Raw genomic sequence first — 16,265 nt, 5'->3', positions numbered from 1 at the left:
GAACTTGTGAAGCTAGACTTGGAATTGAGAATTCCAATCATAAGTTAAAATAAACACAGAATTTTATTATAAATGGAATGTCCAGTAAATTGTTGATTCTGATAAAATATTTAATAAATACGAATTTGGCAGGAAACTATTCACATTCTTAGAAAGAATGCATAATAAAATATGGGTTACAGAATTAGACAAGTAGGTTTAATTCCTTTGTAAAACAACAAAGAGAATGGGAAATTTCCTGGTCGTCAGAAATGGTTTCAAAACATGAGAATCGTGCATGTTGGAAACACGCGAGTTGTGGTCACGTTGACCAGACGTACGTGTGATTTCTCAATATAGAAAAGAGTTCGAAGTTAGTTAGGCGGGATCAGATCAGTCAGTGAAGAGAAGCAGAGGAGATCAGACCGATTCTCCGTTAGAGTCAAGGCACCCTCTGGGAGCGAGAGGTTTAGAGATAACCATGTAACAACTTTGAATTCCTGAAATACAAAATCATGTCCGACCGGTCGAAGAAGAAATAAACGTATCATCACGTGTTTTTATAACTGCCATCTTGTGTTGAGTCATTCTACCGAAACAAAGGTAAAGTGAAATTGTATTAATATGAACTTTGTGTTTATAAAAATGTACAACTGTCAAAACGTAAATGTCAAACGCACTCTCAGTCTATCTATCAAGATATTCAAAAATCTCCTCTAATTGAATTACAGGCTTGGTTCTCTTGTAGTTGCCTGTGCCCTGTCTCATTATATATACAGAACTGTCTTTCTCTTTATATATACCCTGTTTATGTCTCCAATATGCTATCTTTACAAACATGAACATCCTAATACGAACAGTCAACACCAAAGAATAATACATACGTCATCTTAATAACACCCAGTACATAACAAAAGCAAGATGACGCTCTCCGAGATTGATGACGATTTTACAAAACCTGAATGATTTTGTATACTTTCTCAGGTGAAAGACAATTCCACCAAAGTTCAACAAAGACGCGTCCTTAAGAATGTATATTTGTTTTCAAATGTTCAATACCAGCTTGGATCTATGTCATCCATGAAAATTTTGGTCTCCCTTTTATGAGTATTTGAAGAAATGAGCAATTTGAAGTGTCGAAAAATTTGAATTTGCTTGTTTTTGAGGACCTATAGTTCAGCATATGTTATGCCTTTAGGCTTCTAATTTCTCAAAGCCCATCATTTGAATTTTCTGAAATATTAAAATCATTTATTTTAAATTTACTAAAGATAAAAAAAGATGCAATGAAACTTAAAAAACTGGAAATCCAAATTTTGGTATAAAGCTTACAAAGAAACAAAGCAACCCTCCCCCCCACCATAAATTTTGGTTATCTGTTACCTAACAGCACTGTCTCCCAAGCATTCACATTTCTATAACCTGAACAAAATACTTTGCAGAAAATTACAATTTGGTTAGACAAAGTAACAATTTCAACGTTATTGATCAGTAAAATTGAAAAAGAAAAAAAATGAAAAAGTTGTAATTTATGAAAAAGATTTAAACTTATTACTAACTGAGAATCTTATACGTATTATGAAAATACAAAGACATGATTTTACCAAGTCAAAAATAAAAGCATTAACATATATAAGTATATTTATGTTATCTAAAAATGGATCGAAATAAAAAAAAAAAAAATCTTAAAGAATTCTCTACAATCGGAAAATCAATGTGGGACAATAAAAATAAACAATAATTTACATCTATAAACTTTTTAAATAATCCAAAAGATCAATGAAAATTTAAAAAATGTTAAACTTCCTTTGTTGAACCAAGGCTTTCAGGGTTTGAAAAATTGTGCAAAAAGATTCACTACTGAGTATTAAATGAATTATTATGCAATTGACATTCCTTCGACTTTAAATGTGTAATGAACCATGGAAACTATTTACAATGACTAAATCATATTAAATGATATGAAATATAAAGTTCATATTAGAAGAAAAATGAAATTGCCCATTACTACTAGTAGTAAGGGAGTTGACTCTTTGAATGATGTCCTATTGAAATCCATCAAATAAATTTTCTGGCTATTTTGAGTTAGTAAATTTGATGTTAATATCAAAATATTCAACAGATACATTTGCAATACACAAGTACTAGTCACTGTCATATTTACAAGCGTATTAAGATATATATATATATATGAATAATGGTTAATAAAATTAAAAGACAACGATTTGCCCTTTAAAATGAGAGTTAGTTTTGTTTTAAATATAAAAAGGAGATACTTGTTTTTGTTTCTTTTATTACTTACGATTGTGGGGCGCCTCCAATACCAAATCCAACCAAACCTCGAAGAACTAAAATCCATATAAATGTTGGAGAAAAAGCACTAAGGAAGCCGAAATAGCAGGTAAATAGTGAGGACATTATTAATTCCTGCAATGACAAAAAAAGAAAATAATAAAATAAATAAATACTAATAACGATAAATAAGTAAATAATTCATCAATTCTGGACTTCGCAATTTCGAAAAACATGAAAATATGGATTTGGATAAAAGATTTAAACACATTTGGAAAATAAAGATAATAGTATTGTTGTATATTCTTTTCTAATTCTCAAGTGATTTTATATGGACACCACAGATGATCGGGTCTGGGGGTCGCCATCTGGAATTTTTTCTTTTTATTGGGAGCTAACTTTTGAATGATTGAATAAATTAATAATTAAAAATGTCCTTACAATATTAATGTACCTGCAGTCAACGTGGAAAACCCCCTTCATAGAATCTTCGTTTGTGAAGTACTGCCGAGAGAGATATTAATGTACTGAGAACAAATTCTCAATCCTTAACCCAACAGCAGATCCCAGTATTCTGACATGGCTTCTTAAGTATGCAACTAATCCTTATCTTCAAAAATAATACAAGCAACTGGAGGCTATTCAATGGTTGGGACTTTTTGCAAAAAATATGTTCTCACTTGAGGAAAAGAGGATGCAAAGAGGCATAATTCTGGTATACACCATCATCAATGGGGGGGGGTTAAATATACCTTTTGAGACTTTAGCTATCATCTACATCTAGTATGACAATGGATATTATTGCTAGGACAAGATCATTTGATTAAATCTATAAGACAATCTATTAACATAATAGCGTGTGTGTCATTTTCTGTGTCATGCTTATATCCAGGTAGTTTAATTGTTATGTACTTCCATTTCTTGTCATAAATAATTTTACCAAGAATTCTTCATAAGTTTTGGTTTCGATTTCAACGATAGCTTAAGTCATCTATTTTTTTATAAATAATTTTGTCAAGAGTTTTTCATAAGTTTTGGTTTCGGATATGGCTGAAAGAATTCAAGTTATATATATATATATATATATATATATATATATATATATATATATATATATATATATATATATATATATATATATATACATACATACAGGGTGACCCCCAAAAAAAACAAAAGAGGCCATCTAGAACTTATGTGGTAGAATGGAGGACAAAAGAAAAAAAGGCCAAAGATGTCATGTTTTGAATATAATAACCAAAGTTTCATTTCATTCGAACAAAACACTAAGAAACGGGGGCCTAATTAGAGCTGGGGCCCGTTTTTTATGGGTCACCCTGTGTATGTATGTATGTATGTATATATATACACGTACATACATATTTTTTTTTACAAGTTTTTATTTCGGTTTCAATTCAAGCTAATGCACCCAAGTCCTGTGGATATATATATTTTTTATTTTGAAATCGCAAATTTATAATATATAAAAATCGATAGAACATTAACTCTATAATAATATATAGGAAATCTGCAATATTTAAGCGTACTTTATGACCGGGCTTTGCCGGGCGTCCCTGCTAGCTTAGATAAATACTTTTGCAGTTTTAACAAAAAAAAGCTACAATAATATCAGAGCGTCTCCATTTACGCTGAACATCTACAGAATGCCAACATCAATATATTACATATGAATGAGTCCCCTGTGGAATTTCCACAGGTCCCACTAGTATATGATTATCATTTTCGTTTCATGTTTACTCAGTAAAAAAACAGCAATTACAGCACAATAATATTGAATGGACAATGTTTTTACAAATTTATATAAATAAAGCAGTAGATGTATGTGTGTGTGTCTGTAAATATTTTACAGATAAACTCTTAAACTTCTGGTCACATAACACTGAAATTAACAGGAAAAATGGTTTATGAGTAAAATCTTTGTTTGGGTGAGTGAATAATGCATACAGAAACATGTCGGCAAACTGAAATGCAAAATGTTCATTTCAACTTGCTGATATATTTTTATTACTCTTGCGCATGTGCAAATTCATTCATAGCTTGAAGTGGTTCAATTTTAATTCTTTCTTATCTATCTATTGATAGCTCAAACGATGGGGAACGTGTCTGGAGTGCTAAATATTTTGGTTTCAATTCTAGTTGATGGCACCAAAGTCATTTTTTTAATTTTTAATTTTTTTTTTACAACTTTTGAAATCAATACTATATATATATATATATATATATATATATATATATATATATATATATATATATTTATATAATATTCAATAGAGAATTGGCTCTGTAATAATAAATATGAAAATTTCATGAACTGAAATATATTTAAGCGTATTTTATGACTGCCCCCCCTCCCCCCGCTAGTTATACAAATAAACTGATTAAATATTACAAGTTATATCACTTGTTGGACACAAGTTTTTCAGTATTTGGCTGCTTTTCAGTTTTATTAAAGACTAACCTGGGTGCACGGCATTGCCCGGGTATGTAGAGGTGTGTGTAAGGGTGTTGTTGAGCAAAAACAAAAAAAAAAAGGAAGCAAAATTGCGAGCACAAAAAAAAAAAGCAAAAAGGAAGCAAAATTGCGAGCACACAAAAAAAAAAGAGTAGTAGGCAGGCTCTAACCTGTAACACGCAGGAGGAAAAGGAGTTGAAAAAAAAAAAAATCAAACGGTCTTATCGCTGTGCTCACTGTGATCGTGACGTCACAGGCGGTTGAAATAACGCGTTTTATGCAACGTCGTTGACGCGAGGTTTGAATGACTTGCAAAAATGTTGAAGAAAAAAGTAACCTCCCCTTGTAAAAAAGAGTCCAGTTGACAGTGAAAGAATTAATGTTTGTAGTTTTTCGATATTTGTCGTCCGAGACATCGAGCTTTAAAACGTTAACAATTTTGTCACGGTCCGGCACATCTGTCAAAAGTTTTTGGCAGACATACACACATTTTGTTTTTATATAGTAGAAATATACAAACATTATATCAACCTTTGCTTCTGCAGTGATGCCGCTTGGTAGATTTTTTTGCATGTATTGATTGTATATTTATTTTTGTTTCAATTTCATCCTTCCTTCTCTCCAACTACCACGGAGCTCAACTACATGGCAGATGCCAAGGGGGAAAACTCATTCGCCCTTTCATCAAGAGAATCCACAAGAACCTGCATTTTGAAGGTTTCATTGGCCGAGTCCAGGGATGCTCCTCAGGTGTATGCAATCATACTGCATCTTTCTTCCCCAGTATTGATTGACACTGGTCTAGATTTGGTTTATTATTTTGTTTGATTATTTTGTTTTACTTTTTTGCAAGGCCACTTAAATAAAAAATTATATGAACAATTTTATTTAAACACATTTTTTTTTAGGGTGGTGGGTTAGGGTCAGATTAGTCTTCTTTGACTGTTCATTTAGTTTAGTGAGAGCCAAAGCAGAGTGTTACAATCAATAGCCTTTTAGTTCTACAGTCATCGGTTTCTCAGTCACCAGGATCCTGTCATCAGACATCACAGGTTGCCGCTCATGGAAAAAAGATCGCCTATAGAGCTGGGGGCGGGCGTTTATACATCTGCAGAAGTGCAGTTGTGAATTTTGCAGCCTCAGAGAACAGGGCGAGACAGCATGGCAAATCAATCGAAATCTACTATAGATATAAATGTTGATAAGAAAATTGATGTAAATAATGATAAGTCGTCACAAAAAATTAAAAAAAAAATAGAACAGCTGTCCTCAGTAAACAAAAATAGGAAAATTATATAATTTATTTCTCAAGGTTTTAATTTGCATGTACAAGTTTGATATTTGAAAAAAAAAATGCTAATTAAACTGTCATCGAATATGAAGCCAGTACAGGATGAACTATAAATGCTGCAAGATAAAATACAAGGTTTAGAACCTGGCGTGGTCTATCCTTCTCTTGAGGGTAGATGGAACTCTCTTAAGCCACAGTAGGCAACCCCGTCTAGTGATGGCGTCACAATAAAAAATACCCATAATCTCGGCTACTGCCATGCTGGATGGATTGTCTAAATGGGAGTCATTGGTAATATTCATAATCAATTCTGCAATCCAACAATATTTGGTACAAATAAACTTCAATCTATGTCTGACTTGTCAACCAAGTCAGAGTTATAAGTATCCTACAATCTTTTATCATTGTTCAATGATATGGGAAAACACTTTGGTGATGATCCCCTCAGTATAAGGTGTTACCTCTCCACCCCAATTTTTATCAATGGGTTTTTTTTTATCGTGATGCAATCACTAGACGGGGTGCCTACTGCAGCTTAAGAGAGTCCCATCTACCCTCAAGAGAAGGATAGACTTCCTGGGCTGAAAGGAGCCATCAGAGAGGAGTATGTCAGAGTTATTAACCCATTTCAGCTTAGCGGTACATATATGGCACAGTAAGAGCATGATACAATATTGCGTCATACATTTCTCCAGAGTGAAAAAAGCGTAAACAAGGGCATTGTAAACACTCAGCAGATATGTTACACATATGTACGCGTACAGCCCTTCAAACCTTCCAGTCTGTGCTCTGCTTCTACTGTAAAAAGACGTGTCGCTGTTACATGTAAACTAATGCATTTTTCTAATCAATTATGTTGAGTCAACATCAGAAAAAATTATAAATTGAAATTATTTTACAAAAAATCAATTTGTGCAGAAATGGGTTAATAATTTTGTACATTGTATCCAGATGTGGTTATCGTCGAATAGCAATGCAACAAAGACTGTTGGAAATTCATGACTGGAATTTGGGGGACAAGTCAGGTATAGACTGGAGTTTAGTTGTACCAAATATAGTTGAATTGCAGAAAGATTGTGAATTTTACTGATGATTACATGGATGGCATTTTCAGAGATAGCTGAGGTGGGGGCTCTCCCTGTATTTTAATAGAAGAGAAAAATACTTTCAAGATCCATTAAAACTATCTTTAATTGGTATAACTTTTCAATTCCTAACTGTTGCACCAAATGACCTCCAAATACCCAAATTCATTGTCCCCTTTTATCTCATGAAGAACACATTCTAAGCCATGATACTTTTTTTTACTCACGTTCACACCTAACACGGCATATCGCCACTTGGATATAAGGGGATACTATTTGGGACCATACCTAGAAAATATTAAGATGTTGGTTTACATTACATTTAAACTTCTGCATATCAGTACAGTCAGGGAAGCAGGTAGCGGGAAGGAAATTCCAAACTCTAGCTGTTCGAGGGAAGAAATTATTAGAGTAGAAAGCTTTCTGGCATTTAAGAACCTCAGGGTGTGATTTTGTTGCTACGTAGGTTTGTTGGAGATATGCAAGTTGAGGAAATACAAGCATTTCATTAAAATATTAGTAAACAGATGCAACATTGTGGCGATGGGACAGGGGTTGAGGCTTAGTTGACAAAGTGGGATTGAAGACTTTTTTGGGCCCTATCCAAGAAGAAGAGACTAGTGGTAGATGCACCAGCCCAGATGAGGCAACAATACTCCATGTGTGGGCGAATGGTAGTCTTGTAGAGATACAGGATACTCTCAGGTGTGAGTAGTCTTCTAACATTATAAAGAGAACCCATCTTCCTTGCAGCAGCCTTTGCAATGTCCTCACATCAAATACTTTATATTTTACTTTGTGTCACATTTTACATTGAATATTTCAAGGAATTCTTCCCTTCTAGCGCTCACTACACAAGTTTGTAGTGTAATTCAAATCTTGTCGGTAGCTGAATACTTGATGCTTCGCCAGGGCTATCAAGGGTATTTTTTATTGTGACGCCATCACTAGATGGGGTGCCTACCATGGCTTAAGAGAGTCCCATCTACCCTCAGAGAAGGACAGACCCTGCCAGTTTCTCAATCTGGTATTTTACCTCATGGAACATACAGCACCTCATCTTCCCAAATGGTACCCATCTGGTACTAGTCAGGCTCAATGTTGATTAACTTTGGTGATCTGGCAAGAACCAGTGTGTCGATGTGATTGTGCTGTATTGCAAGGAATAGAAGAGAAAAATGTCTTCCAGATCAATTTACGGTGATATTTGCATAGGAATGATGGTGTTTGGCTGTCAGACAATTTGAAGTGGTCCATTATAAATGCTACAGCAATATAAACTTGATGCTAATCCATGCAAACCAATTTATTCAACTCTTGGAAAGGGATTAGGGCAACTATAAGATAAGCAGGATTTCGCAAACGCCAACCAGCAGCTTTTTTTTTTCAAGCTATTTCAGCATTCTACTACTATAGCGTACTAGAGGCCTGATAAGGAAATAGAAAATTTACAAAAACAAAAAAACAAAAAAACAGGGTTTCTCTCTGACAAGTGGTTCAATATAATAGAAAGAAAAAAGAAAAATAAGCAACATTTTCATAAACAATAATTAAAACAAACAACACCAAACGAAGATAAGTACACAGTCTTTTCATACAAATGTGCACTTGTACACATGTGTGTTATTGCTAGTGCGCGATCAAGCAACACAAATCAATTAATAAAAGTCTTCTTTTTTATTGACATATGTGAGCGGTCTGGTCTACATTCTTTAGTTGCATAATCTGGTGGCTTTTAATCAGCTGTTTAACTTGGGCGAATATAACTCATGCATGAAACAATAGAGACTTGTTGCGGTTTTAAAGGTTTTATAAAGGTGAGAAGTTTGTTCGTGAGAGGAGAGACCAAACATTATTATTCACTCTTATATACAAGTAACTTTGTATGTGTGAGCTCCTTTCTCATAGGTTCTGAAACGATTGAGCCTATCTTTTGCAAATTTCACACAAAGGTAATTTATATGTCTGGCAGTGTTCTTAGATATGTTTTGTACAGAAATTCATCCTATAAGTACCGAACATCGAAAATTCTGATCTTAAAAATAATCTTTTCTCTCTTATAGATAAAAAAGAATTTTTACAAGGGAATATTTTACGTTACACTGGCCAAAGGAAATAATAAACTCAGCAAATCATTTCTTCTTAACACCCCCCCCTCCCAGATATATTGTCATCTGAAGATATAACTCAGTGGTAGAACATTTGACTACAGATCGAATGATTTCCTGTTGAAGCCCAAGTGTACCTCACCCTTTTATTTTGTTCTTGTTAATGAATTCAGTTTACGATAAATGAAGAGGTATCATTTAAAATCGCCACAAATCATTTCTTCGTTTGCATATTTTAAAACTAAACATTAATCAAAAGTGACTTTTTCATTGCATTCATCGTCAAGCCCAAATATCAGCTGACGTGATATTGTAAACAAACACAAACAGTATTCGATGTACAACATTATCATTATTATTTTTTTTTTGCAAATTAGTCCACCAGGCAAATTATTCCTCGTAATATATAATAGTCGATAGAGGATTGATTCTATAATAATACATATACAATCTGCATAAATTAAAATATCATGTTTAAGCATATTGTATGACTGGGCAATGCCGGGCGTCCAACTACTTCCTTATAAAAGAAATGCTAAAATTAATTCGTTCTTACTTAATTTTCTTACCTAGTCTTAAAAAATGGTGGACGAATGGACAGAGTCTCGAGGAAATATTCTCTCATATTTTTACATTGCTAGGCACATCTGGTCTAGCCATTTCCTCACCTCAAACCGTTTCAAAACTCTGTCCTCCCTCTTTCAAAAACGTTATCATTTATGTAATATCATTAGACACCTGACTTCTAGCATGTTTTGTCTAGGGAGACAACTTTTGATCTTGCCTCACTCATGTTAGATGTACTGGGTTTATTTCCATTTGCCACCAAAATGTCCCGAAATGCACTTAATGTAACCCTCTTGAAATTCGTACTGGTTACTTATTGGAATAGGGTACCAATATGTAACATAAATAAAGTAACACAAACCAACAGGTTAATCTAGTTTCAGTGCTATTTTTTGAACATTTACCAACAAGAATGAAAGGAATTTTGTTTTTATCTCCAATGCATTAATTTGTTCCCTGGTGATTACAGGCAAAAGAATATTAGAGTAATACGAGTCTGAACATTTAGAGTTTGTTGGTGTATCTTTGGCGGTTTCTGACTTTTAACCAGACTCACACATACACAGAGAGGCAAAAATATATCTCTTTATCCCTTTCTATCCATTTCTCTGTCTATTTCCTTCTCCCATTTTCCTCAATTTTCTACCCATCCTCTTTTTTCTCCTCTGTTCAGCCTATTCCTCTCTCTATACTTACACACAGTTTCTTTTTTATAGATTCTTTGAGGTACGAGTCGTTATAAAGAAAATAATTACGTGGTCATAAACTCAGAGTTATTTCCCTTTAATTAGTAAATAAAATCGCTGAAACGCAAACCTCTCCTAAAAAAATTTGCATCAGTTTAAGGTCAAAGAATGAATTTTTTTTTAATAAATTTTAGATATTATTTTTTGGGGGTTGCATGGATTAAAAAGTATAAACCACAAAAATTATCACGTTTGCTCAGCAGAATGAGTGACCATGATATAGTATGCCAATTTGTGGTAGAGCTACACTATCAGGTGAAAAAGCATTTTCATGCATCATCCAGAATGGACACATTATCCACTGTTTGATTGGGCAGTTATAAAGGATTAACCTGGATACCTGGTGTTGCCTGGGTGTTTGGAGGTGTGTGTTGAACAAAAAAAAAGTGGTAGTAGGCAGGTAGGCTCGAACCCATATCGCCAAACCGGAAGTGGAGAAGGTTTAAAATTAAGGCTAGTCAATCGAAAAGTGGCGATGACTTTCGAAAATATTGGCGAAAAAAGCGACCCCTCCTTGAAGAAAAGTGTCCAGTTAAGGGTGAAGGAATTAATGTTTTTAGTCAATTTTTCGATATTTGTCGTCCCAAGGGTTGAGATTCAAAACGATACCGATTTTGTGAAAATCCGTCGCCTCTTTCGAAAGTTGTAGGCAGACACACAAACATACATGCATACATTTAAACAGACAGGTAAGATTTATATAAAGGATGGGACAATGGAATAAAAGTTTCTGTTGGAAAGTGTACACCCAATAAATAGAACCTCAGTAGAAAACTGTGTTCAGTTGCCATGCATACATATTTCAGTTCCAATGGGATTTGTTGGTCCCTTTCATTTTTATACTTAAATGGCAAACAATCTGTTGTGTCCACCCTATGCATAACAATGAATTCTTCCACTTATAAAGATCATGAGAATAAGTCTCTCAGCGTTGGTTGTAACAGAATGTTGCTGTGTGTATGCAAATACAGAGTCATGCACAAAATAATGTCACGATAAAAAAAGGCTATAAAAAGGGGAGAGAACACGTTAGAGAAGTGGATGACGTTTGAGAGGACAGAGGTCAGAGAGGAGTATATTCAGGAAAGTACCCGGAAATAAATGTTGTTACACTAAAAAAAGGAGCCGCGATATTACTTGTCCTATGTTCCTTGCAATGTACTCTGCTACAACGTGTTTGGCCTATGTGTGGTTACGTGTGTGAACAGGTATAACTTGACATGGTTAGCTCGAGTCTTGTATTTGTGGCAGTCGGACTGACATATACCTACATTCTTTATTTGTTGTATTTGCTTTTCTGTTCAACATATTTAGTTCAGAGTTGTTTTTCCTCAGGACTCTAACGGAACCACAAACAAGAATTGAAAGAACATAGAAAATAATGTTACTTACTGCTTTTCGGCCATATTTGTCACAGATGCTTCCCCAGAGTCCAGCACTTGCCATCATTCCACAAAAAACAACCTGAAGAACACAAGAAAATTACTCAAACTAAAACAAGTCAGATTACATTATTTATATTAAAATAGAAAAATAAGAGATAACAGAAAATGTTGATTAAATTTCTGTAACTTTTTTGGTTTAAATTGTCACTCTTGAGCAGAGTCTGTTTATAGTACATCAAGATAGGTGGCACTGACAGCCAATTTATATTGCAGTTGGGGTGATAAGTAGTTAGCTAATCAGAGTTCAACCTCACTTGATATATTGTTAGGTGGTTTTAGTAAATTAATCGAGAAAGAAAATTTAGAATACAGATTCCTTCCCAAACTTAATTATATATATATATATATATATATATATATATATATATATATATATATATATATATATAAATGCCAAATAAAATAAAAGTAAAAATAACAACAGAAAAACAGACTGATTTCATAGCTTCATAGTTAGCTGCATAAACTTTTTCTTTTACAATGCTTATCTCTTATGCTTGTTCTCACCTCTTCCTAAGGGATGAGTAAATTGGTTTACATGGATAAATATTGAGCTTATATTGCTGTGGCATTTACAATGGATCAATTTAAATTGTCCAACCATCACCATTCCTGTGCGAATGTGACCTTAAATTGATCCTGAAGGTAATTTTCTTTTGTATACTTTGAAATACTTAATGGACTTATCCACCAAATTTTAATCATGAATTTCCAACAGTCTTTGTAGTATTGCTATTCAACGATAAGCAAACCTGCATACAATGTATGCAATTATCAATAACTCTGGCACATTCTTCTCTTTACACTATTCCGATTTTAGCTTTGAAGAGCATTACACATGCATACATGTTGTAAGACGTCTGATAAGCGTTCCCAATGACTATGTTCAGCTTTTTTCACTCTGGAGAAATGTATGACGCAATATTGTATCATGCTCTTACTGTGCCATATATGTACGGCTAAGCTGAAATGGGTTAATAACTCTGACATACTCCTCTCTTTACACCACCTTAGTTTTAGCTTTGGTGGCCCTCTTCAGTCCAGGAAGTTTGTTTTTAAAGACATTATCTTTGAGATAACCTCATAGATAAAAGTTTGGGGGTGGGGGGCGGTTAACATCGGGTGAGTGTGAAGGCCATTCTAGACCACACCTTATACTGAGATCATTACCAAAGTGTTTTCTTATATCATTGAACAATGATAAAACAAAGGCTGTGGGATAGTCATAATTGAAATTTCGTGGACAAGTTAGTTGATTTTAGCGAATTGTATTGAAAGAGTGCACTTACCACCTGAACCAAAGTGAGCACAGAATCAACTCCCATTTATACAAATTTTGGTACATTCGTAGAGTATATTTAACAGTGTGAGAAATAGAGGTGATAATCTAAGAATGAACAACCTGTTGTGACGTGGAATCGTAATCTAAGAATGAACAACCTGTTGTGACGTGGAATCGTAATCTAAGAATGAACAAACTGTTGTGACGTGGAATCGTAATCTAAGAATGAACAAACTGTTGTGACGTGGAATCGTAATCTAAGAATGAACAAACTGTTGTGACGTGGAATTGTAATCTAAGAATGAACAACCTGTTGTGACGTGGAATCGTAATCTAAGAATGAACAAACTGTTGTGACGTGGAATTGTAATCTAAGAATGAACAAACTGTTGTGACGTGGAATCGTAATCTAAGAATGAACAACCTGTTGTGACGTGGAATCGTAATCTAAGAATGAACAACCTGTTGTGACGTGGAATCGTAATCTAAGAATGAACAAACTGTTGTGACGTGGAATTGTAATCTAAGAATGAACAAACTGTTGTGACGTGGAATCGTAATCTAAGAATGAACAACCTGTTGTGACGTGGAATCGTAATCTAAGAATGAACAACCTGTTGTGACGTGGAATCGTAATCTAAGAATGAACAAACTGTTGTGACGTGGAATTGTAATCTAAGAATGAACAAACTGTTGTGACGTGGCTCGAAAACGTGAATAAATCTATTTTATAATTTATATCTATAGATTGTTTTTCACTCGATGATACAGCACAGGCAAAACTAAATTTAGAATAGAAGGGTTTCAAGGTTTTGCGTATTTTGCACCAACAAAATAGTTTCGTTTTGCCACCAAGTTACTGTTTAAACTTGTGGTATTTTAAACATAGACTGCTTCACATATTTTTCGATTTCATCTTGTTACAAATGAGATCCAGATATTCTAACGAGAAGCGACTGAATAACAACGCCTCTATATATTTTCAGAAAATTCATCCATATGTCATCTAGCAGATAGAATAGATAACAGAAACATCTCTAAACTGTTCATTAACTATTTTGGGTGCATTTTGTAGTTAGTGTAACTCATCAATTCCTAACTGTTGCACCAAAGGACCTCCAAATACCCAAATTCATTTTTCTCTTTATCTTATGAATTAACCTTAAAGAAGGACATACTCTAAACCATATTTTATTTTGTTTTACAGCGAGTTTTTTTTTCTTTTTTTTTTTTTTTTTGCAATCATATTTACATTCATCCTTTCTCTACACATGGAAATCTGTTTTATTTTCAAGGTTCATAGCCACATTTAAGGTAAAAATATACATTCTTATCAATATAAATATATACAACTAAAATAAATGATTGTTTATGAATTTTCAACATTTAAAATGCTGTTAAGAAATGAAGAAGTGATTACTACAATTGAATTACTGAAGAAAATGTATTTTTTTTTAACAGACCCCCCCCCCTGAAATTGTAAGTAAATAATGTGAGAAAATTAAATACACAGATGTTGGTGATCATATAATCATGAGCAAACTTCCTCTGAGAATTGGAGTAAATCTTTGTCATCAAATTTGTTTTCCGTATGGAATGAAATACTACAAGTGGCGTTCCAATATTAATGCCTCCTATTTTTCATTCCACTTGAACGGATCAGAGAGGATAGGAAATTATATTATTACTAGCGGGACCTGTGGAAATTCCACAGGGAACTCATTCATATGTAATATATTGATGTTGGCATTCTGTAGATGTTCAGTGTAAATGGAAACGCTCTGATATTATTGCAGCTTTTTTGTTAAAACTGAAAAAGTATTTATCTAAGCTAGCAGGGGCGCCCGGGCTGTAAAGTATGCTTAAATATGATATTTTAATTTTCGCAGATTTCGTATATATTATTATAGAGTTAATGTACTATCGGTTTTTATATATTTTAAAGTTGCGATTTCAAAAATAAAAGTATACCCATATGACTTGGGTGCTTTAGCTTGAATCAAAACCGAAATAAAAACTTATGAAAAAAACATATGTATATAACTTGAGTTCCTTCAGCCATAATCGAAACCGAAACCAAAACTTATGAAGAATTCTTGGTAAAATTATTTATGACAAGAAATGGAAATACATAACAATTAAACGACCCGGATGTAAGCGTGACATAGAAAATAACACACACGCTATCGTATTGATATATAGATGATGCTTGAACTTATGCACTCGTGACCTGAAAGTTTTATCTCTGTTACAGATATTGATGGTGTAATACTCAAAGAAAGAAAACCCTGCCATGGGTGTGTATCAGAAGAGATGCTTCATTGAATTTCTCCATGCAGAAAAAAAATATTGAACGGATCAACATTCACAGAAAAAAATAAATAAATAAATAAAATAAAAAAATAAAAAATTCTGGAGCACAAAAGTGCGCTCGTTTTGATGGTACCACACCTCTCTTCGTAGCTCTTCAAATTTTTGGATTTTGAGTTAAAGATTAGGAGGCCTTATTTTTGAAACCGCCCTCATATTATAATATTCCACTTAGCCAATTAGCATGTTAGGCATGGTAGGAAAAATATTATAGTGTCTTCTATGACCACAGCTATAAAAGACCAAGACAAAGTAGTGTAAAAACAGACGGTTACTAGAAACCAACAAGATATCACATGTCCACACCAAAACAAATTGTACTTTTTCCAAAGCAACCAAAACCAAAGCATGTATTAGGGAAATTACTACTATATGTCATCATACTAGTACCTTATACAATTATCAGCATTGACGAACCACGGCAGCGGCAATTGTCATAATCGTCTACATGAAAGAAGGCTGCAATCGGCAATGAAACAATGTTTGGCAATCTCCACGTCAAAGCAAAATACGTATTCCCCACCAACAGATTTACTCACTTTGGGTCCCAATCAGAATCTAGTGGAGAGATATAGAATCTGCTTATTTGGCATGTCATTGTCCAAACCCACAATGGCAAGAGTACTT

General features: G+C 33.8%; 1 protein-coding gene across 2 annotated transcripts in view; it reads right to left on the bottom strand.

The window, feature by feature from the left end:
* LOC145277561 (synaptic vesicle 2-related protein-like) overlaps positions 1–16,265 on the bottom strand; it is a 198,463-nt gene that overhangs the window by 59,382 nt on the left and 122,816 nt on the right. For both annotated transcript variants that reach the window (XM_080129039.1, XM_080129048.1), the window contains exons 4-5: positions 11,934–12,005; positions 2,282–2,406 (exon numbers count right to left, since the gene is read on the bottom strand). In XM_080129039.1, the coding sequence (XP_079985165.1) occupies positions 2,282–2,406; positions 11,934–12,005 (197 nt within the window). The remainder of the gene's footprint in view (positions 1–2,281; positions 2,407–11,933; positions 12,006–16,265) is intronic.

Source organism: Euprymna scolopes, chromosome 1, assembly GCF_053919585.1.
Source record: "Euprymna scolopes isolate OS-2025 chromosome 1, ASM5391958v1, whole genome shotgun sequence".
Lineage (NCBI taxonomy): Eukaryota > Metazoa > Mollusca > Cephalopoda > Sepiida > Sepiolidae > Euprymna > Euprymna scolopes.
The sequence above is the reverse complement of the archived record's forward strand: the minus strand, read 5'-3'. Positions and strand labels throughout refer to the sequence as shown.